Genomic DNA, 20,910 nt, shown 5'->3' with positions numbered 1-20,910 from the left:
ATGAAGAAGAACAACCCGGCTGTTTACAGTCTTGACAGTATAAATAATGAAACATTTGAGCAGCTAAACGGGTTTATTTTGTCATATTGCAGAATACAAATGACGGCGGATAAGGAAGCAGACTGATTTTTAATAATATGAAGAAGAAACGTGTGTGCTAAACAAAATGATCAGTCAAATATTCATCTTGTCATCAAAGGGAGATCATCTCATATATAAAGACTGTATCCTTACAACTGGCTTACAAATATATTAGTGAGATTTTATTTGTTTATATATGTCTGGTTGGTACAAAGATAACATAACAATGAAGCCCTGCCTTCAGTGCGTTTTGGAGTCATATGACATAAATTTGTATACTTTATGCTCATTAGTATTTCTTAATTCTGCATGTCAGTCCGAGGAGAGGAGAGTAAAGACTCCATCAATGTCTTCTATGAGATGGTCACAGCTCTTAGTGGAGATCAACCTCCGGTTGTCATGGTAAATTCATGAGATTTGGGTGATCTGATGTCTGGCTTAGTTGTTTAATAATTTTCCAGTGCGTTATTTTGACTATGTTTACATTTGTTGATCTTGTTGCAGTCACACAAAGATCTTCATTTCATCCACATAAGGCAGGGTGGGCTTTATTGGGTGGCGTCCACCAAAACAAACCCATCTCCCTTCACCATAATCGAGTTCCTCAACAGGTTAACAAATCTTAATTTTATCAGTAATGTCATGTTTTATTTTAATAATACTACTACAGCTGTTTATTATCTGTGTAGATGTCATGCTAATAAGCAGCAGTTTTATGTCTCACAGATTAGCAGCTCTTACAAAGGACTACTGCGGCAGTTTGTCAGAGAAATCAGTGCGGATGAATTTCGCTCTAATTTATGAGCTGCTGGATGAGATGGTGGTAAATGTTCTTTTTTTTTTTTTTATTGTCACACCAAACAAATAAGTCTTAAAAGCACACAACCCTATATATTCTACCTCTATGTTTCTGATCACCAGGACTTTGGCTACATACAGACGACCTCAACTGACATCCTGAAAAACTTCATCCAGACAGAAGCTGTTTCATCCAAACCCTTCAGTCTTTTTGATCTAAGTAATGTTGGTTTGGTAAGTAATCTTTTTTTCCCTACCTATTAAAAAATGTTTCTGAATATATTAGCGTTTTTGTTTAACAAATAGACAGCTGTGGTCTGCATTATAATAGTTCATTTTACTTTAAAGCAGTGGTTCTCAAACATTTTGACTCTAAGGTACACCACTGTCAAAGTTATATGAATATTTCAATATCTGAAAGTCTAGATATTTCTGCTCTAATGACAAAGCTGCTGATTTTCAAACTTTGAACTTGTTTACTTGCTTTTATTTAGACACTAGAAGTGGCAATACAATAAATAATAAAAAAAAATATTATGCGTTATAATTATTAGTTATAATGATTATATAATTATTCATCTTTATGATTTACACTTTGACTTTTGTTTATCAATTTGATTTGAATTCAGATTTTCAAATTATCATTGCAGAGAAATAGCAATTTCCATCCATTAAAATATTTTAAAGATTGAGAAAATGTATACAAGTGTATCATTTTGTGTATAATGTATATAAATCTATTAATTTCCACAACTTTTCTTGGTCTAGAAATCACACTTAAAATCTGTCATGTATGTCTAGGCTGTTCAAGATCAGGAGAAATCTCGTTCTTATATGAAAATAATAGTTGTTAACTAATTAAAATAAGAAATATAATTTCAGGTCAAATCAACTGAAATTGTTGTTGTAGCTTACAACAATTGTAAATCTTGTTTTGTCTTATTTGAAATAATTGTAAGCCATTTTGCAGCCCCCTTTGGAAGTGTGCTGAGGCCCCCTAGTGAGTCCTGGCCCCCTGGTTGAGAATCACCCAAATGAACCTTAATGATAAGTATAAACATTTTAATTTTCATTATTCATTATTTTGTAGTTTGGAGCTGAGACACAGCAGAGTAAAGTGGCCCCTAGTGTTGCAGCCAGTCGTCCTATAATGTCCGGTCGAGGAGAGCAGGTGGGTTGTCTTAGATTCTTCAGTTTTACATGTTATCTTTGATGATCTCAGAAATTATTATGAATAATTATGAACTGTCCTCTCTCTGGCTGCAGGGTGGAAAGAATGAGATCTTTGTGGATGTGATAGAAAGGCTGTCTGTGGTTATTGGCTCCAAGGTGAGTACAACTCAAAGAACCATGTTTTGAAATAAAACTGCTAATTGCTTACATCTTTTACATGTTATTCTTCTTTTAAGGGAGTTTTAATGAAAGCAGATATTCAGGGAGAGATAAGAATAAAATGTTTTCTCCCGACCTGTTCAGGTGAGTTGGCTACATCTTGCAGCCCATGGTAATGCAGACAGTGAAATGATCTTCCCTTTTTCTTTTGTTCATCCTGTAGAGATGCGGATCGGACTGAATGAAGAGCTGAATATTGGAAAGTCCCAGCTGAAAGGTTGAGTATGCAACGCTGATCAATACACATATCTCTCTAGAGGATGTATATCTTTAATTACAGCTGTGATTAAGTCTGTTTCCTTCTATTCTTCAGGCTATAGTTCAGCTGTGCGTGTAGATGAATGCAGATTCCACCAGGCTGTGAAATTGGATGAATTTGATACTTTCAGAATATTGAAAGTTTGTCCTAGCCAGGGAGAGGTAAATTGCTGCCACACGCACAGAAATGCACTTTAGAATAATTTCTGCGTGGATAATTGATGTTGTTGTTTTTTCTTCAGCAAACAGTGATGCAGTATCAGCTGTGTGATGAGCTTCCATGTGCACCACCATTTCAGTTATTCCCCTCTGTAGAGAAGGATTATGTAAACAGGTCTGTAAACTTATTTATGCGCTATTTTGTCATTTTTAAATATAATGAATACATTTGTACATTATATATCCAATGAATCAATAAAATGAGTATATAAATGGTTAAATGATTAATTATTATACATTATTATTAGTGCTGTCAAACGATTAACACAAACAGTATGTATTTTGAAAATATTTACATGTCTATATTTATATTCATATAATTTATATTATAAATAAATATATTTAATACATAAGCAACATTTTTTTCTGAAATATGTACATGCATGTGTGTGTATTTATATATACATAATAAATATACACAGTACACATACATATATTATGTAAACTAAAACTTATTTTGGATGCGATTAATCGTTTGACAGCACTAATTATTATTTGTTTAAGTGGAATATTTAAATGGTAAATGATAAATGATTATAAATGAATGAATGATGAATGAATATAAAAGAAAGAAAATAAAACAATGCAAATGCATGGTTGCTTTCTTGAAGAAACACACAAATACACACAGGTTGCTATGAAGAATCCTTACATACTTCAAATTGAAACTTTTTAAATTAAATTACCAATTTTTTAATTAATTTCATGTTAAGTAAAATTTCATTTCAATTTAATATAAATTTCATTTCAATTCAGTAAAATTTTTATTGAGAATTGGACATTAAAGACGAGATGAGCGAAACAGTCTGAACTTCAGACTAATGAATTATATTACTTTGTGGAATAATTGTTTATTATTGATAATAAATTGCCCTATTTAGTCAATATTAGTAGCTTTATCAAATTGTAAGCACACCTCTTGATCGTGATAAAATCACTGTAATGCTCATCCTCTTGTGGATTATTGCTTTAATACATTTTCCTTTGCAGGGTGTTGATTTTTCTTAAGCTTAGATGTGATCTTCCTCCTAAAAGGTCAGTGTACATACTGTACAGTGTTTAAAATGTTATAATACATCAAAAGATTTTTCAATATATGAGTACACAGTTATATCACAATTATTGTTCTTTCATTTTTGCGGCAGTACGGCTCTTAATGTTTCCATCACTGTTCCTGTGCCAAAAGGCTCTACAAGGTCAGATTTTATGTAACAGCATGATTATTAGTGTTATTTAGTCTTATGGACCAACTATAACCCCTGTTCCCCTCTCTATCCTCTACAGTATGTCTCAGGAGCTCAGTAGTCCTGACCAGACCGCTGAACTTCAGCCGAAGAACAAAGCCCTGCTCTGGGAGATCCCACGTTTCCCAGGAGGAGCACAGTTGTCAGCACTGTTCAAGGTGGTGATATTATATGGTCATTTGCTTGACGCAATTCACATCATCCGTCACTGATGATGTATATTCTGATCCCACAGGTGGATGTTCCTGGTCTAAGCTCCGCCTCTTTGCTGGAGGTCGGCCCTGTCAGTATGTCATTCGAACTGCCCAAACAAACCTGCACCGGCCTTCAGATCCGCTTCCTCCGGCTCTCTCCAACTCAGACAGGACTGTCACAACGTTGGGTTCGATATGTCACTCATTCTGACTCCTACACCATACGGATCTGACCTAACCAGACGGAAAGAACAGTGAACAAACTGCTGTGTGCCTCTTCCAGCCACAATTTTTATTTTATTTTTTTTTATTTTGTAATAATCTATGCATATGAACAAATTTGCAGTTTTGCTCCATTCATTTTTTTTTTTTTTTAAATATACTGAATCTAGAGATTTTTGGAGATATGACAATATTGTGTCAAGTATGACTGTCAAAATAGTGTTTCTTTATTTAAAATAAAATAAGCCCAGAGGTGTATAAATATTGAATATGCATAAATGACTTAAAAAATGCTATATATATATATATATATATATATTACAGGTAGACTTCATGTTAAAGCAGGCAAGCAGTTATAAGAGTGCATTTATGATTTAGATGTGTAGAAGCTAAAAACAAGTTGAAATTATGACATACATAGTCATAATTATGACAAAATGTACATTATGAAATAAAAAGTCAAAATGATATTAGAAAGTCATTAGACAAAAAGTTACAATTATAACGTGATATCTATGTGTTGTAAGTCAGAAATTTTATATTTGTCATCATGTTGACTTAATTGAAATGACTTAATTAAATGACATCTCATAATTTTGAGAGATTATGTCCATTTCTGCCCTCAAATGAGCTCATTGGTGTGTAAACACATAAAATACATTATTTTTTTAAATTGAAAAATCTTATCTTTTTTATGTCATAATTATTAAATATGTTAATATGCCACAATTTCATGATGGTTTACCATGATGAAACAGTGGATGGTTTGTTTCTCCCTTCAGTTCAGTGGGCATGTAATGCAGCTGAGTCTGACAACAAGACCTCATCATTTTATACCAGCATGTGTTGTGACACCAACAGTGTTCTCTGAAGCTACTCCCTTCAAGCTATAATTATAAAGAAAAACAACCATCTACCACATAAATGGCCCAACCAAACAATGACTGTGGAGATATTACACTGACATATACAGGGAAAACCTCTCAGAAAAAATATCTCTCCTTTGATATCACCCCACACTGCCACTGGATAGAAATACATCAAAAGATGAAGTGTTTGACCCCCTGTGTTAGCAGAGCACGGATGAGTAGTACCTCACTATTGTAACACCAACTGTGCTGTACATTTTAATTTGAGAAAAAAAGACAGTGTGATTTATATAATATAAAGAATATATAGTAGGCCTATGCTACAATTATATTGCACTATACATTGTGTATATTAATAGCATAATATTTAATTAATAATTAAATTATACAATTAATATATTTAATGAAATAGATGCGATTATTCAGTGTTATTAAATAAACATTAAAAGTTAAATAAATAATGCATTTGCTTGTACACCCTCTGAACCGCCGCTTGGCTGTTGACCGCTGCCTCTTTTGTGGGTGGCAGATCACGTGACCCAACAGTAGCTCCGCCCACCGCCAGCAACCAGGGAATGGTTGAACACCTACAGGAGCTGCTGCTGTTTACACTCTGTGTGTTTTCCTCCTCAAATTCCCACGGCCAAATTATCCCTCATTATGGGGGACAAGGCAGGCACCCGGTGAGTTTTTTTTTTTTTTTTTAAAGCTTCAGACCTGAAGTGAATTTTGTTTGGTTGTTGTTGAAATTATAAAGCGAACAGTTGGAAAGCTAATACTAGCTGGATTGTAAATGGACGTGGATGGATAACCTGACTGAGCATGATGGAGAAACAGCACTTAATGCGCACGTTTATCATATTAAAAATGATTTGTCTGTATAATTTTGTTAGAAATATGTATTAAGCATTTCCAAAGGCTTCATGAGAAGTCAGTTCATCTTTTAGCATGCATGTCGCATAGCCTGGCAGCTAACAACAGCTGCCCATGTAGGGTCTATGCAACATTCTCATACTGCTCTTTTGCTTATTTGATGAAACTTAGTATTATTAATAATGTCAGCATGATTGTAGTGATACTGGGCTTTGCAAGCAAACTAGTTCTCCCAGCATGCCATTTGTTGCTTTCCACCATTTGTTTGCTCTTGCCATCTGCTTCACTTTAAAATGTTCCCATCCACATTTACAAAAGATCAGCTTTGATAATGTCTATGATTATTCATGCACTCATATCTTTTATTCTAAAGGGTATTCAAGAAGTCCAGTCCAAATTGCAAGGTAAGATTTTTGTATATCACACAGTCGCAGTTTTGGTTTCCACAAATTGTAGTTAAAACCTTGTCTGTTTTCACAGCTTACAGTATATTTGGGGAAAAGAGATTTTGTGGACCATCTAGATCATGTGGACCCTGTTGGTCAGTGGTTTCAGATAAACAGTTCAATTGAATTTAAATGGAGAAGTGAATGTCTACTAGTGAAAGTACACTGACATAAATCATACTTCTGCTACAGATGGCGTGATTCTGGTTGACCCTGAATATCTCAAAGATAGAAAAGGTGAGCTGAAAAGCATCTTTGTTATTTGGTATGAATGCATTGAAATGGCAATTCTGGACAATACTGATAAGTCAGTAATTATTTTCATGTTATGACTTGTATCAATTGAAAAAGGTGCACCACTCACTCTTGAAGAGATGAAAACTTTATTAATTAAAATGATGTTTCGGCCATTATCAAGGCCTTCATCAGACATGTTATGGCTTGTATTATAATGTACAGCATGAAAAAATGGATATTTATTTTGAGATTTGTTATCTAAAAATTACAACAGTATAACAAGATTATTAATTTTTAAAGGTTCTAGTGAGCATTAGATGATGGCAAAGGTAATCTAAATGTAAATATAAGGAAATGAGCATACACAATTAAATTATATGATACCAATATATCACGCACCCCTACTGTTTGGTTTTCCAGTTGATGAATTGAAGCTTATCTCATATAGAGTGTTTTTCCATACTTTATGACTACTTACTTCACATCATATGCAAATGATGTCTCACTTCTGGTGTTTCTGTAATAGTCTCTAAAACTTTATTTGTTTTTCCTCCAGTATTTGTGACCTTAACCTGTGCTTTCCGGTATGGCCGTGAGGACCTTGACGTTCTAGGGCTCTCCTTCCGAAAAGATCTTTACATCTACACTTTTCAGGCCTTTCCTCCCATTCCAGAGGAATCCAAGCCCCACAGTCGTCTGCAGGAGAGGCTTTTGAAGAAACTTGGACAGAATGCATATCCTTTCCATTTCACTGTGAGTTTTTAACATTTTAAATTATGATGTTGTGATGCTTACATTATCTGACTTGGAATTGAACTGCTGTTTCGTCTGGCCAGAGGAGAACTGGCCCCATGACTGAGCCTGGTTTCTCCCAAGGTTTTTTTCTCCATTCTGTCTGTCCTCTGGCTTACTTAGTTGGGGACACTTATTTTCCAGCGATATCGTCTACATGATTGCACAGATACTATTTAAACTGAACTGAGCTGGACGATGAAATGCCTTTAATTGAAAATTGAGTGTTTAATCTTGTCATTTTACATTATTGACACTATTTTCCTATTCTGATATTGGAAAGTTGCTTTGACACAATCTGTATTGTTAAAAGCTCTGTATAAATAAAGGTGACTTGACTTGACTTTACATTCACTTGTAACATTTAAATTGCCTTTAAATAATTTTTTTTAGTACTTGCTTTCTAATTATTATTTTAAGCATTTATTTTGTGATTTATTAAGATCAAATAGTGTCCATTTTAAAAATTAGTCATTACATCACATGAAAATAGTAGATTTTCTGTTTTTATTTTATTTTTGTATTTTATTTATTTAGACAAAATAATATTAATTTATAATATCGGCCATTTATCAGTTGTAAGGTGACAATAAATATCGGTATGGTATCATACGTTAACTTTAATGTACTTTTTTTTTTTTTTAAATGGGAAGTACTTGATCAGATACTTCATTTAATATATTCTTCTGTTTTTCAGATACCGCAGAACTTGCCATGCTCTGTTACTCTGCAGCCTGGGCCTGAGGACACAGGAAAGGTATTATCACTCATACAAGGCTCATTTTAACACAACTCTAACACCTTTAGATTTGTCACCCAATTTTGCACACTTCCTGTTTGTGAAGCTTTGGCAAACTTGTCCATTATTCACTTCCGTCTTTCTCACTCCAGGCCTGTGGTGTGGATTTTGAGATCAGGGCTTTCTGTGCCAAAACGATGGAAGAGAAGAACCACAAAAGGTTTGATTATTTACAATTTCCTGCCTGCAATCATTTGTTTTCAGTGTAAAAGACATTAGAAAAGAGAGTTTAGATCTTATTTGAAGCTTATTTCTTCTACAGGAATTCAGTGCGACTAGTGATACGCAAAGTCCAGTATGCTCCTGAGAAACCCGGCCCACAGCCGATGGTGGAGACGACGAGGAGTTTCCTCATGTCAGACCGGTCTTTACACCTAGAGGCTTCACTAGATAAAGAGGTATCATACTGTTTAACCCTCATTACGCATTAAGGACTGTTTAACCCGGAAGAGAGATATAAATATTTCAGTTTTTTCACTAAAAATGTACTTGATTAAGAGTAAAAGTACCCATCTTTAAATATACTCTAAAAGTATTAGTTACCCAAAAAATGTACTCAAGTAAATGTAACTCGTTACTACCCACCTCTGGAAATAATTTTGTAGGTTGCATAAATTTGGACTGTTTTTGAGCAATCATGAGTTAATTAAATTCCATTCATTATATGCTCTTATAAAATGCATATGATGATACATTCAAATATGATGATGTTGTTTTGTTCATTTATAATTTTACATTTCAAAGATTTTCTCAATTTTTAATTAATCAAAATGGGTAAATGCAGTAATAACAATGTAACATTCAAAACATTTAACATTTTTCACATTTACTCATTAAAGAGAAGTTGCTGATCAGATACAGTCATGGCCAAAAATATCGGCACCCTTGGTAAATATGATCAAAGAAGGCTGTGAAAATTAATCTGCATTGTTAATCCTTTTGATCTTTTATTTTAAAAATTTACAAAAATCTAACCTTTCATTGGATAATAAGATTTTAAAATGGGGGGAATTATCATTATGAAATAAATGTTTTTCTCTAATACACATTGGCCACAATTAATGGCACCCTTTTATTCAATACTTTTTGAAACCTCCATTTGCCAGTTTAACAGCTCTAAATGTTCTCCTATAATGCCTGATGAGGTTAGAGAACACCTGACAAGAGGTCAGAGACCATTCCTTCATCCAGAATCACTCCAGACCCTTTAGATTCCCAGCTCCATGTTGGTGCTTCTCCTCTTCAGTTCACCACTCATTTTCTACAGGGTTCAGGTCAGAGGACTGGAATGGCCATAGCAGAAGCTTGGTTTTGTGCTCAGTGACGCATTTTTGTGTTGTTTTTGAGGTTTGTGTTTGGATTATTGTCCGGTTGGAAGATCCAAACATGGCCCATTATAAGATTTCTAACAGAGTCAGTCACTTATTGATTTTTTATCTGTTGGTATTTGATAGAATCCATGCCATGTGTCTAAACAAGATGTCCAGGACCTCCAGCAGAAATATAGGCCCACAAAAATACAGCAGTATATTTCATTGTACACATGGGGTACTTTTTATCCCTGTGTTCACCAAACTCATCTTGAGTGTTTGCTGCTAAAAAGCTAATTTTTTAGTTTCATCTGACCATAGAAGTCATGAAGTTCTAGTCGTGTCTGATAACTGAATATGCTGGAGTTTGTTTTTAGATGAGCTAGGAGAATTTTTCTTGAAACCCAAACAACATGTGGTGATGTAGGTGCTGTTTGACCTTTTTTTTTTTTTTTTTTTTTTTTTTAAGGTTTTCTGACCCCGAGACTCAACTATTTTCTGCAATTCTCCAGCTGTGATCCTTGGAGAGTCTTTAGCCACTCAAACTCTCCTTCTCACCGTGCATTAGGACGATATAGACACGCATCCTCTTCCAGGCAGTTTCGTAACATTTTAAGTTGATTGGAAATTCTTAATTATTACCCTGATGGTGGAAATGGGAATTTTCACTGCTCTAGCTCTTAAAGCCACTTCACCAATTTATGAAGCTCAATTATCTTTTGCTGCACATCAGAAATATATTCTTTGGTTTTTCTCATTGTGATGGATGATTAGGGGTATTTGGGCTTTGTTTTCCCTCCTATTTATATTTCTGTAAAACAGGAAGCCATGGCTGGATAATTTCATGTTCATAATCATCCTGGAGTGCTCAAAATTGTGAATATGAATGGGAATATACTTCAGAGATATTTTACTCATAAGAATTTCTAGGGGTGCCAATAATTGTGTCCAACGTGTATTGATATTTCCCCCCATTTTAAATTCTTATTATCCAATGAAAGGTTAGATTTTTGTGAATTTTTTAAAATAAATGATCAAAAGGATTAACAATGCAGATTAATTTTCACAGCCGCCTTTGATCATATTTACAAAGGGTGCCGATATTTTTGGCCATGACTGTACATTATGGTTTTAGTTATGACTGTTTTATAAAGCAACGATTCTTCGAGTCCAAACACACCTGGAATGTGGAAATCATAGACAGATTTTCAATACATTATGAAGGTTAACACCAATCAGTGCTAGTAAGAAATACTTAACCTATAAATAACCTCTATTTTTCTCACACAGCTGTATTACCATGGAGAACCCATCAGTGTTAACGTCCATGTCACCAATAACTCAACCAAGACTGTCAAAAGGGTTAAAATATCAGGTGAGCTACAGCTATTAGTCCTCCAATTGCTGTTTGTAGTTTGACATTTTCATATCGCTCTCATCATGTATGATCTGTGTACATATTCTTACTGTACTTTTTACATTTGTGTCCCTACAGTACGACAGTATGCTGATATCTGTCTCTTCAGTACAGCACAGTACAAATGTCCAGTGGCTCAGATAGAGGCAGAGTAAGTGTCTTATTTAGACTATATAGAAATTATTCTTTAAATGAACTTTTAGTTGTCTTTTATTCAAGATTTATCGTTGAGATGTCATTGAGAAAACAAACCTGCCCAAAAATTACATGCCCAAAAAAAACGTGTCATTGTCTTTAGTCTGTTTGCTGACTTTGTAATGATGTGTACATGGGTAACAATATGTATTCGTTCCGTCTTTGCATCCTGCAGTGATCAGGTGGCATCCAGCTCTACTTTTTGTAAAGTGTACACACTCACACCCACTCTCAACAACAATCGAGAGAAGAGAGGACTGGCGCTGGATGGAAAACTCAAACATGAGGACACCAACCTGGCGTCCAGTACTATGTGAGTATCGCTGTACTTAATCACCACAAATTTACCCATATGCTCAGTGTTTACTATGAAAAACACCTATTTATTTAGCCAGATAATTTCCACAATGACCTGCGCAAACTACCAAGAGCAGCGCAAATTAATGCCTGCTTTAAAACATGCTTTTTTTGGGGCGTTAAATAATGGCACAAATACCAGTAATTTGATGAGCACAAATGTGCGTTCACACCGCCTCTGGCGAGAGCGTCAAAGTGGCAGGAACTCATTCATTTTCATTGTGAGCCGGCGGCGAGCTCTGGTGAACAGAGACATGGCACGTCTTGGATGCTGTGGGCGTCAAGGAGAGTTGAAGTCAGGTCAACTTTATGGTAATGAGCTATGATGGACGGCAACCAATTGGAATGTAGAAGTCCTTTGCCTGAGAGGATTCCAGAGAATGCAGTCCTGTAAACTTTGGTTCCGAACACATGCTCTTAAGCATTTTCATGATAGAATGCTTGTTTTTCAGCGGGAATGCAATTCATTTGCTCAAAACAACACCGATTTGACCAATTGCATTTAGGCTACACTTCAACCAGGACAGTTTATAATGTAGGCTGCGCACAAATTAATGTTAATGTTAATTAAAGACCAAGCCTAGTTAACGTCTCCTTTAAACTGCATGTTGAAATTAGACTAAGTTAGCATTTAACCATGAACACAAAAACACACCACACAAATGGCTTTTATTGCTTTATTTCGTTAGCAAACACGTAACTATAATTAAGTATAATAATATTTAATGAGGTTAACTTGTGCAGACTGACCACCCTACTTGTGGTCAGTCTGCACAAGATCAACATGCTTGTTACCTTGGCGGTTCCTTTAAATACAAGACCAAGCGTTCGATCGTCAGAGCATCCACGAATCTTTCTACAGCGTTGTTGGCAGGGCGGCCAGAGTGAATTTTGAATGGCAAGCGTTGTGTGGTTTATTTTAACACTCTCCTCCCATAAATTTTGCGTCTAAAAGGGAAACTCCTACAAATGCATATTCTAAGGTCAGGCACAAAAATAACTGTGCCCAAGCCTTTTCTGCGCTAATTCTTCACTGCGCGTCCTATCCTGACTGTACTATTTTAACGCCAAAAGACGGTTTATGCTGGCACAAGTTGTTAGTAAATCTGGCCCATATTAACTTAATTAAAACATACAGGCATATGTGCAAAAAAAAAAAAAATCAAGATATTAAAATGTTAACGAAATGCAAGTTTCATACTTTGAATTCTACTACTGCTACTCTACCATTCAAAACATTGGGGTTGGTAAGATATATATTTTTTAATGTTTTTGAAATAAGTCTCCTTATTCTCACCAAGGCTTCATATATTTGCTCAAAAATAGTTAAAAGACAGTAATATATTAAAATATTACAATTTAAAATGACTATTTTCTGTTTGAATATATTTTAAAATATAATTTATTGCTATGGCGTCAAAATATAATTTTAAGCATCGTTACTCCAGTCTTCAGTTCAGTGTCACATGATCCTTCAGAAATCATTCTAATATGTTGATTTGCTGCTCAAAAAATATTTCTTGTTGTTATCAATGTTTAAAACATTTGAGCTGCTTTGTTTTTGTGGAAACAGTGATTGTATTTTCAGTAATTAAAAAATTTTTTTTTTGAAATGATATACAAAAAATGACCCTATTAATTTTTTTAATACACTTTCATTGTCTTGTGTGTGTGGTTCATCAGTGCAAAACAGATGAATTTCTTGTTTCACAGTATGTCACATTGCAGAAGGGAGTTTTTATTTTAATTCTTCAAAGGATAAAGAGTCTATTGACTGATTCTGTTTGTGTGTTTGCCTGCAGTGTGAAGGATGTGAGTAATAAGGAAGTTCTGGGTGTCCTGGTGTCATATCGGGTCAAAGTCAAGCTGGTGATCTCCCGTGGAGGGTGAGTCACCTGCTTCCTCTCTGCAGTCAGTCACACACTGGGGAGCAGTTTTGATTGGTCTGTAACTGTCCACAAATATTAAGGATTGTTAGATGTTGCTGTTGGTTGAGAGATTTAATGTTGCATTGTGTGTGTGTGTGTGTGTGCGCGCACAAGATTCACGATATGATTCACCTGTCCTATAGACACCATGTCAGTTCTCTGTGGATATTCACAATAGTCAGTTTGTGAGGTTGACCTTATTTTCTTATTTTATTTAAATTTTTTCTCGGTTTGATATTTTCAGTGGTGCTTCAATTAGCGTGCTGTGCTTTAGCTGTTAAAACTTTTGCAGGATGCTGTGAGCTTTGTGTTTTATATTCCCTCCCTGAACCCTCGCCTCTCTTGTGTTGCTTTGTTCTGGTTATCAAATCATTTTGTCATTCTCCCATTGTTTTATGTCTCTCTTTTTGTCTGTTTCCTTCCCTTCCATCTGTCTCTTGCGTCAGGCTTTTAAGCAGCTTGCTGGAGAGGTAAATACATCCATTGTGCATTCTGGTGTTTTGCTGTAGTGTCTCTTGGGTTGCCCTACAAAGGAGATCTGCATGGTGTTCAATGCTCTGCTCAACTTTTCCCTGATGTTTCCTGTCTGATATTCATAGTGTTAGAGCACTAACCTTAACACACATGAAACTGCATGTATGGATGAATCTCACTAAGGAATGTGAAGGTCATATTTTTATCTCTAAATCCGATATTGCCTGTTTTGGGCCTCTTTATTACACTAGGGAAAATCATCCTGGATAGATTTTTTTTTTAATACTAAAATAATGTATGTAAAACAAATACTACTAGAATGATGTATATTTACAGTTGTACTTCACATCTTTTTTTTTTTTTTTTTTTGAAAGGCATATGTATGTTCATTTCTTTATTTTATTAGTTATTTTTTAATTATTTTAAGAATGAGATTTTATTTTCAGTAATAATATATAAAAAAAAGTCATGGTTACAGTGTGAAGCTTAACAGTGGAAATGAATAGGGCTTAATTGTGATGAACAATCCAAAAAATTATAGTTCTACAGTAGTTTTTTTCCCTTTTTGTACAAAATACACTACTGTTAAAAGAAAATGGGGTTGGTAAGTGTTTTTTTTGTTGTTTTTTTTAGCTTACCAAGGCTGCATTTATTTGATCAAAAATACAGTAAAAACAGTAATATTGGGAATTATTACAATTTAAAATAACGGATTTAAATTTTATTTCAAAATGTACTGTAATTTATTCCTGCAGTGTCCAAGCTGAATTTTCAGAAGCCATTAGCCATCAGTGTCATATGATCCTTCAGAAATCATTTTTTATATGCTGATTTGCTTATTCCTTGATACATAGAAAGTTCAAAAGAAGAGCAATATTGATTTCGAGTGAATTATGGCCGTCATTTCATGAGAGATTCGTCTTCTCGTACACCTCAAGTACTTCAAATGATGGCAGAGTTGGTTTTATTGTTTTTCTCTTTCGTTCAGGGACGTCTCAGTGGAACTGCCTTTTGTCTTAATGCACCCAAAACCTACGGATTCCACCCTTTTACATTCAACCTCAGGTTTGTGCCAAGAGATGATCAAACACACACACACACACACACACACAAAACCTGATTAATTGCACTAAAAGGCTACATGGAAATGTAACAGGATCTCCTTCATTAAGTCACTTAATAATACTTTTTTTTTTGTTCAACAGCTGCTCCAATGTTGGATCCACCAATTGACACCAACTTGATAGAGTTCGACACAAAGTAAGCAAGAATTTTTAAATATAAACCAAGCACAATGATCACATGTATTTCTCTTTTGTCTTAAGCTTTGTTTTCCATGTTACTCTTTCTAACAGCAGTTTAACTCCAGATGACGACATTGTATTTGAGGACTTTGCTCGCTTACGGTTAAAAGGAATAATCGACAAGGAAGAGGACTGCTGAATTTTTGTCATCTCGTTCATCAAGTGCAGAAGTGCTTCTCATCAAATTGTGCATCTCATCTCAAGGGTGCAACAACGAAACTATTATCATCTTATTACAAAAGAAGTAGTATTGGGATATTTTACTGAAAACTGGAGAAAAGTAAAATACTTAATAATATACATATTAAAAGCTAATGAAGGAAGGGATACCAGGGAATTTCATACATTTTTGCATAGGCATGTTAAAATTATATCTCTCATATTGTGCCAGCTCTTATATTATGAACGGCAAGCCAACTTGTAAAGATGGTGAAATTTGCTCCATATTTATTACTTTACAGAGACGGTCATGTGATCTATGTACAGTATGGACAGATGGATGGTTTCATTGACATGGGCTGTGCATGTTTCTCAGTGCTGCTGTGAGGCTCATGTGATTGAGCACATTGTTTTACTGCAGGATGTAAATATATGAAAGTGCTGCTTTTAATATGTTGGACTGCTGCATTGGTTTAAGAAAAAAGTAAATGTATAGAGATTTAACATCCCTCAGGAGAAAGGAAAGTTGTGTTATTACAATTTTCATACATACAGGATACACTGTTTGCCATTTTATTTTTATTTTAAAACTGAATTTTTATTTAATTTTTTAAATAAAACTAATAAAAATACAACATGGCTGTGCTACTGTGTTATTAAATATGGAAGATAAGAATAATAGCTTCATTACTAACCACTGAATTCAGCAATCTTCAAAATACTGTGTGTTTGCTCTCAGGTATTATTTTACTATCGTGTGAGTGAGTGTGTATGTGTAAAATAATCTCCAAAAGCATAGAAAAATGAACAAAAACAGAATTCACATTCATAGATAATCAAGTACTAAGGAGGAGGAGTTTTGGACTCTGTCAGTTTGTGGGCTGCACAGGCTGCTCGAGATCTGACTCGATACCGCTTCTTCAGTCGACCTGCCAAACGTTGCCATCTAGAGGACGATAAATTAATTGCAAAACAATGTGCAAAGTCATTGAAGAAACAGTAATAAAATATTAATAGTCAGAATTACATTCACCTTTCTTGTGTAGCATTGTATTTATTAATCCTCTCAGCCTCTTCTTTCTTCTCCTCTAACCAGCGGTCGAGGAGCTGCTCGTTCTGGAGGTTTGCGGCCGTCAGCTCCTCTCTCAGTGAGCTGTGCTCCAGTCTCAGTGCTGTCAACTCCTTTGATTGACACTCCAGCTGATACTCATATTCCTCTAGATCAGCCTTCAGACTGGAAGCCCCCTGGGCCAATACAACCGCTTCGGTCCTGTAGCGGGCAACTCTATGGCAGGAAGACATAGAGGCCTATTAGGACTGTTTGTCTTGATGATTTTGTCATCTTTTTCAAGATGTACCTGGTTGTTTAACTTACTGTGAGTGACAGTAATGTAACTCTGCATCCTTCAGGTATGCATTGCTGGTCAGATCTGAGATTTTCTGCTTGAGCTGGAATAAACAGAAGAGGAAGGCTATTCCATTGTTAGTAGTAGTGATAGACCGTGGAAACTGATACATTATTTCAGGATTCTTTGAGGAATAATGATCAAAAGAACAGAATTTCTTTGAAACAGAAGTCTGTAACCTTATAAATGTATTTACTGTCAGTTTTGATCAATTTAATGCATCCTTGTTGAATAAAAGTGTTATTTTAAACCAAAACTATTGAATAGTAGCATGTCAGGGTTTACACCAAAATTTTAGGCAGCACAGCTGTTTTTAACACTGATAATACTAAGAAAATAAATGTTTACAGAGTAGCAAATCAGCATATTAGAATGAATTCTGTAGGATCATGTGGCACTGAAGACTGGAGTCGAATATATTCAAATATAAAGTTATTTTAACTGTAATAATATTTCACAATATTACGGTTCTTTACTTTACGCAGCCTTGGTAAGCATTAGAGACTTCTTTCAAGAACATCTTAATTATTCCAAATTTGTATTAGAATATATATTGAGAATAAATGTTGGAACAAATCTATTAAAAGTCCCAGTTAATGGCTTAATATGCTCAGGAACAAAAGGAGGTAAAAACTAATTTCATATAGATTAAGCATAACTGAATCCTTAATTAAACGTACAAATGACCATGTTATGCAAGAAAATCTCAAAATCTGGTGGGAAATAAAATATTAGTTTTAGCAATAAGACGTTTATTGTCATGAATATTACTCTCACCTGTTGATTAAGAAATTTCAGCTCATTCACTCTCAAATAAAGGGTGCCGTCTTCATCTGGGTATCTAGAGCTTCCATTTTCTGTGGAACTGAGTCAAATATGACAGCAAACAAAACAATACATTTAAATGTATGGCAAGTGCATGTCTCATGTTATATGCGTAACATATTCCAATAAGTCAAGAAATCAAATCAGTACTAAAATAGATTGGCATAGGCATTGTGTGTTACCTGCATGTGTCCATGTCTTGCCTGAGTTTCGTGTGAAAGGCCAGCATCTCCTCCAGCCTGGACACTGTCAGAGCTTCCAGTCATTACTGCAGCACTACTGATAGCTTGTTTCTGTACATTTGACAGCATCTGTAATAAAACTCACCCTTGTCAAACAGGCCAGAGAAAGGATCTTTCTGCCTGCAGTCTCTGTGAAACAGCTCTGCCCGCACGTGACTCTTCCAGGACTCCATGATCTGTGGTAGAACTCAGCTGGACAATTTAGACGCTTATCTAATGTATTTTTACAGCGTTTTCACATTAAATATTACGGGCAGTTCCAGATAACTAATTTCTGTTGCAGATTTTGTCAAGATGTTGCGCAAATGGCTTTAATTACTAGTCAAACAACAATCATGTTTAGTTTTCTCCAACGCAGTCAGCGGGTTTCGCGTTCTGTTATTTTGTTGTTCTGCGGCTTCCGTAGTTCGCCACACTGAAAGGTCTTTGTGTGCTACAGTCTTTACTGAATATCTCGTGAAATTTAGTCTACTGTGCGTCAATATAGATGTAAGTAATTTTAAAAATAGTTTTCAACCGTATAGATTAATGAAGTGCGTTTATAATTTTTTTTAGTAATGAAACTCTTGCATAGCTAACGTGTGTGTGTGTTTGTCTGTCTGTCTGCTGTTGATTATTCTGTTTATTTGTAAGAGTTGAGCGCTTGTTACACTTATATTTTCTCTTTTTTTCTGTAGGTTGTGTTCGGAATGGCTAATGACAGGCTGAGGGCGTTGGAAGATGTGGAGAAGGAGATAGCTTTAGTGCTGCAGAGCGCAGGTTTGCCACTTCATAAATGCATGGATTTAATTTAAGTAATGCTTAATATTAATTCAGACACCGTGTCATATTCTGGGATTTGGATTGTGGTGGAATTGGCTTTAAATCATGACAAAATCGTATTAAATATGATAAAACATGCAGAACTGACGTCCCTGCTGACGAAAAGAAGCTTAAACCAGCCTAAGATAGTTTGTTGCTAAAGTCCTTGACTAGCCAAACTGGTTTTAGCTGGTCATACAAGGAAAACCCTTTTAAAATCAGTCAACAGACCATCTAGGCCAGACTGGGGGCCTGTTTCATAAAACAAGTTATGGCTAAACAAGCCAGGCTTATTTCAGTTAGTCTGACTTATTTTGAACCAAATTAACTGACAATAAGTTAGACTAACTGGCTTATTTGGTAAACTTGTTTTATGAAACAGGCCCGGGAGACCAGCAAACCAACTTAAGTTGATTGATTTATGTTGTTTTGCATTAAATTAAAGGTTTTGTGACCGACATTACAACTATACATTTTTAAACCTGATATTTATAGCTTTATAGTGATGATATTTAGCATTTTGTATGTTAATTCAAGTACACAAATTGAATTGTAACATTCTGTCTTTCAGGAACGATCGTGCTGGAGCTTTCTAAAGAGAAGGCCAATGCTAGTTTATTAGACCGACAGCTGAACCAGTTCCAGACCTCCATCAACAGAGTTGAGAGTGAACTGAGTGCACAGATCCGATATCTGACACAGGTGTGCATGTGTGTTCACATCTATCTATCTGCCTGTCTGTCATTCTATCTATTGTTCTGTTGTTCAATCTGTTGATCTTTTTATCAATCTAATAATGCTGCATATGCATTATATTGCCAAAAGTATTGGGTCACCCCCTTCTAATGAACAGGTTTGACTACTTTAGTAATTTCCATGAGTACAAATCTTAATGTTTAAGCATATAATGATATTCTAGGGAATTGTGTGCCAATGACTTGTACATACACTATATGGACAAACGTATTGGGACACCCCCTTCTTTAGAACAGAAAAAGGCACTTCCAAAACTGTGGCAACAAAGATGGAAACATAATTCATGTATTTAAAAATTGTATTCTATCTCTGTTGCAACAGTTTTGGAAGTGTCTAAAATGACTGTACCCATATGTACAAGTCATTGGTGTTTGGTAAAGAGTTTTTGGCTCAAGATCTGCATTTAAAGTCACACCAGAGGTGTTCAGCTTGGATTAGGACTTGGCTTTCTGCAGACCAGTCAAGTTCTTCCACACTGACTAAATCAATCATTTCTTTTTGAACCTTGCCTTATACACAGAGGCATTGTCATGTTAGAATAGAAAAGGGTCCTGTCCAAACTGTTGCTTTAAAATTAGAAGCACACAATTCCCTAGAATATCATTATATGCTTAAACATTAAGATTTGTACTCATGGAAATTACTAAAGTAGTCAAACCTGTTCATTAGAAGGGGGTGACCCAATACTTTTGGCAATATAGTGTAGGTATAAAACATATAGAATTGGAGGAAACCTTTGACTACCTCTGTGATGCACTAACATCTTTGTTTCTTTTTTCTTTCTCTCTTCCTTTCTGTTTTTTGAGTAAAGGTGGCAACAGGTCAGCCTCATGAGGGATCGACATACTCGGCCAGAAAGGACTGTCAGATGGCCCTAAACCGTGCAGAATACGCCCGTGTCAAACTGGGGGAGCTGGGACGCACCTGTGAGATAATGCTTGATCCGCAGACATAAAGACATATTAAATGGACTGTTGCTTCATAAGTATCTACATGCATCAAAACCTTTCTGAATACCATCTACAAGCCAACACTTTTTATTTTTCATAATTTTAAAGAAATTTTGTTTGACAAACTCAGTGATTTAAATATCTTTCCCGTCGAAATATCACCAACGCTTTTGTCTTATTGAGAAATGTTACGTTTTGTTATTTTGTTTTCTTGTTACGTTATCACTTTGTTAATAGTTAGGACAAAAGAAAAATAAAAACATTTTTTCCACTAGTATTTTATTGAAGGGAACATAAGACTCTCCATTCACTTATCTTACGTTGTTCATCACAGATGTGATAATATCAAGTATACAGCACAA

The 20,910-nt window shown here is 35.2% G+C and overlaps 4 protein-coding genes across 9 annotated transcripts; 3 read left to right on the top strand and 1 right to left on the bottom strand.

The window, feature by feature from the left end:
- The first annotated feature begins 3 nt into the window (after window positions 1-3).
- On the top strand, window positions 4-5,030 carry ap4m1 (adaptor related protein complex 4 subunit mu 1). The gene is made up of 15 exons (XM_058789491.1): window positions 4-224; window positions 398-483; window positions 586-692; window positions 808-904; window positions 1,003-1,113; window positions 1,970-2,050; window positions 2,146-2,208; window positions 2,289-2,355; window positions 2,435-2,488; window positions 2,585-2,691; window positions 2,772-2,863; window positions 3,739-3,783; window positions 3,894-3,944; window positions 4,033-4,150; window positions 4,228-5,030. Exons 1-15 carry the CDS (start codon window positions 167-169, stop codon window positions 4,417-4,419), a joined length of 1,329 nt encoding a protein of 442 aa, XP_058645474.1. The 5' UTR covers window positions 4-166; the 3' UTR covers window positions 4,420-5,030.
- Window positions 5,031-5,803: 773 nt separating this feature from the next.
- Window positions 5,804-15,602, top strand: arrb2a (arrestin, beta 2a). Of its 5 annotated transcripts, none has more exons than XM_058790130.1 (16): window positions 5,804-5,960; window positions 6,524-6,554; window positions 6,631-6,691; window positions 6,789-6,833; window positions 7,390-7,586; window positions 8,323-8,382; window positions 8,517-8,584; window positions 8,687-8,822; window positions 11,025-11,109; window positions 11,230-11,302; window positions 11,522-11,659; window positions 13,506-13,589; window positions 14,078-14,101; window positions 15,094-15,170; window positions 15,311-15,365; window positions 15,464-15,602. In XM_058790130.1, exons 1-16 carry the CDS (start codon window positions 5,938-5,940, stop codon window positions 15,546-15,548), a joined length of 1,242 nt encoding a protein of 413 aa, XP_058646113.1. In that variant the 5' UTR covers window positions 5,804-5,937; the 3' UTR covers window positions 15,549-15,602. The 5 variants fall into 5 exon arrangements, with proteins under 5 accessions (XP_058646113.1, XP_058646115.1, XP_058646116.1 ...); XM_058790129.1 differs by having other exon boundaries at window positions 5,805-5,960; window positions 15,461-15,601; XM_058790132.1 differs by lacking the exon at window positions 14,078-14,101.
- A 776-nt stretch (window positions 15,603-16,378) lies between these two features.
- On the bottom strand, window positions 16,379-18,266 carry si:ch1073-143l10.2 (uncharacterized protein LOC565165 homolog). The gene is made up of 6 exons (XM_058790136.1): window positions 18,127-18,266; window positions 17,982-18,045; window positions 17,752-17,839; window positions 16,944-17,017; window positions 16,602-16,853; window positions 16,379-16,514 (listed from the first exon to the last, which is right to left on the bottom strand). The coding sequence occupies exons 1-6, from the start codon at window positions 18,212-18,214 to the stop codon at window positions 16,412-16,414; spliced, it is 669 nt and encodes a 222-aa protein (XP_058646119.1). The 5' UTR covers window positions 18,215-18,266; the 3' UTR covers window positions 16,379-16,411.
- med11 (mediator complex subunit 11) lies at window positions 18,004-20,830 on the top strand. Of its 2 annotated transcripts, none has more exons than XM_058790140.1 (4): window positions 18,004-18,222; window positions 18,719-18,800; window positions 19,414-19,544; window positions 20,410-20,830. In XM_058790140.1, the coding sequence occupies exons 2-4, from the start codon at window positions 18,731-18,733 to the stop codon at window positions 20,551-20,553; spliced, it is 345 nt and encodes a 114-aa protein (XP_058646123.1). In that variant the 5' UTR covers window positions 18,004-18,222; window positions 18,719-18,730; the 3' UTR covers window positions 20,554-20,830. The 2 variants fall into 2 exon arrangements, with proteins under 2 accessions (XP_058646123.1, XP_058646122.1); XM_058790139.1 differs by lacking the exon at window positions 18,004-18,222 and adding an exon at window positions 18,268-18,530.
- The last annotated feature ends 80 nt before the right edge of the window (window positions 20,831-20,910 follow it).

The sequence above is a fragment of the Onychostoma macrolepis genome, chromosome 10 (genome assembly GCF_012432095.1).
Source record: "Onychostoma macrolepis isolate SWU-2019 chromosome 10, ASM1243209v1, whole genome shotgun sequence".
NCBI lineage: Eukaryota > Metazoa > Chordata > Actinopteri > Cypriniformes > Cyprinidae > Onychostoma > Onychostoma macrolepis.
Note: the sequence above shows the minus strand (reverse complement) of the source record. Positions and strands in the feature narration are given on the sequence as shown.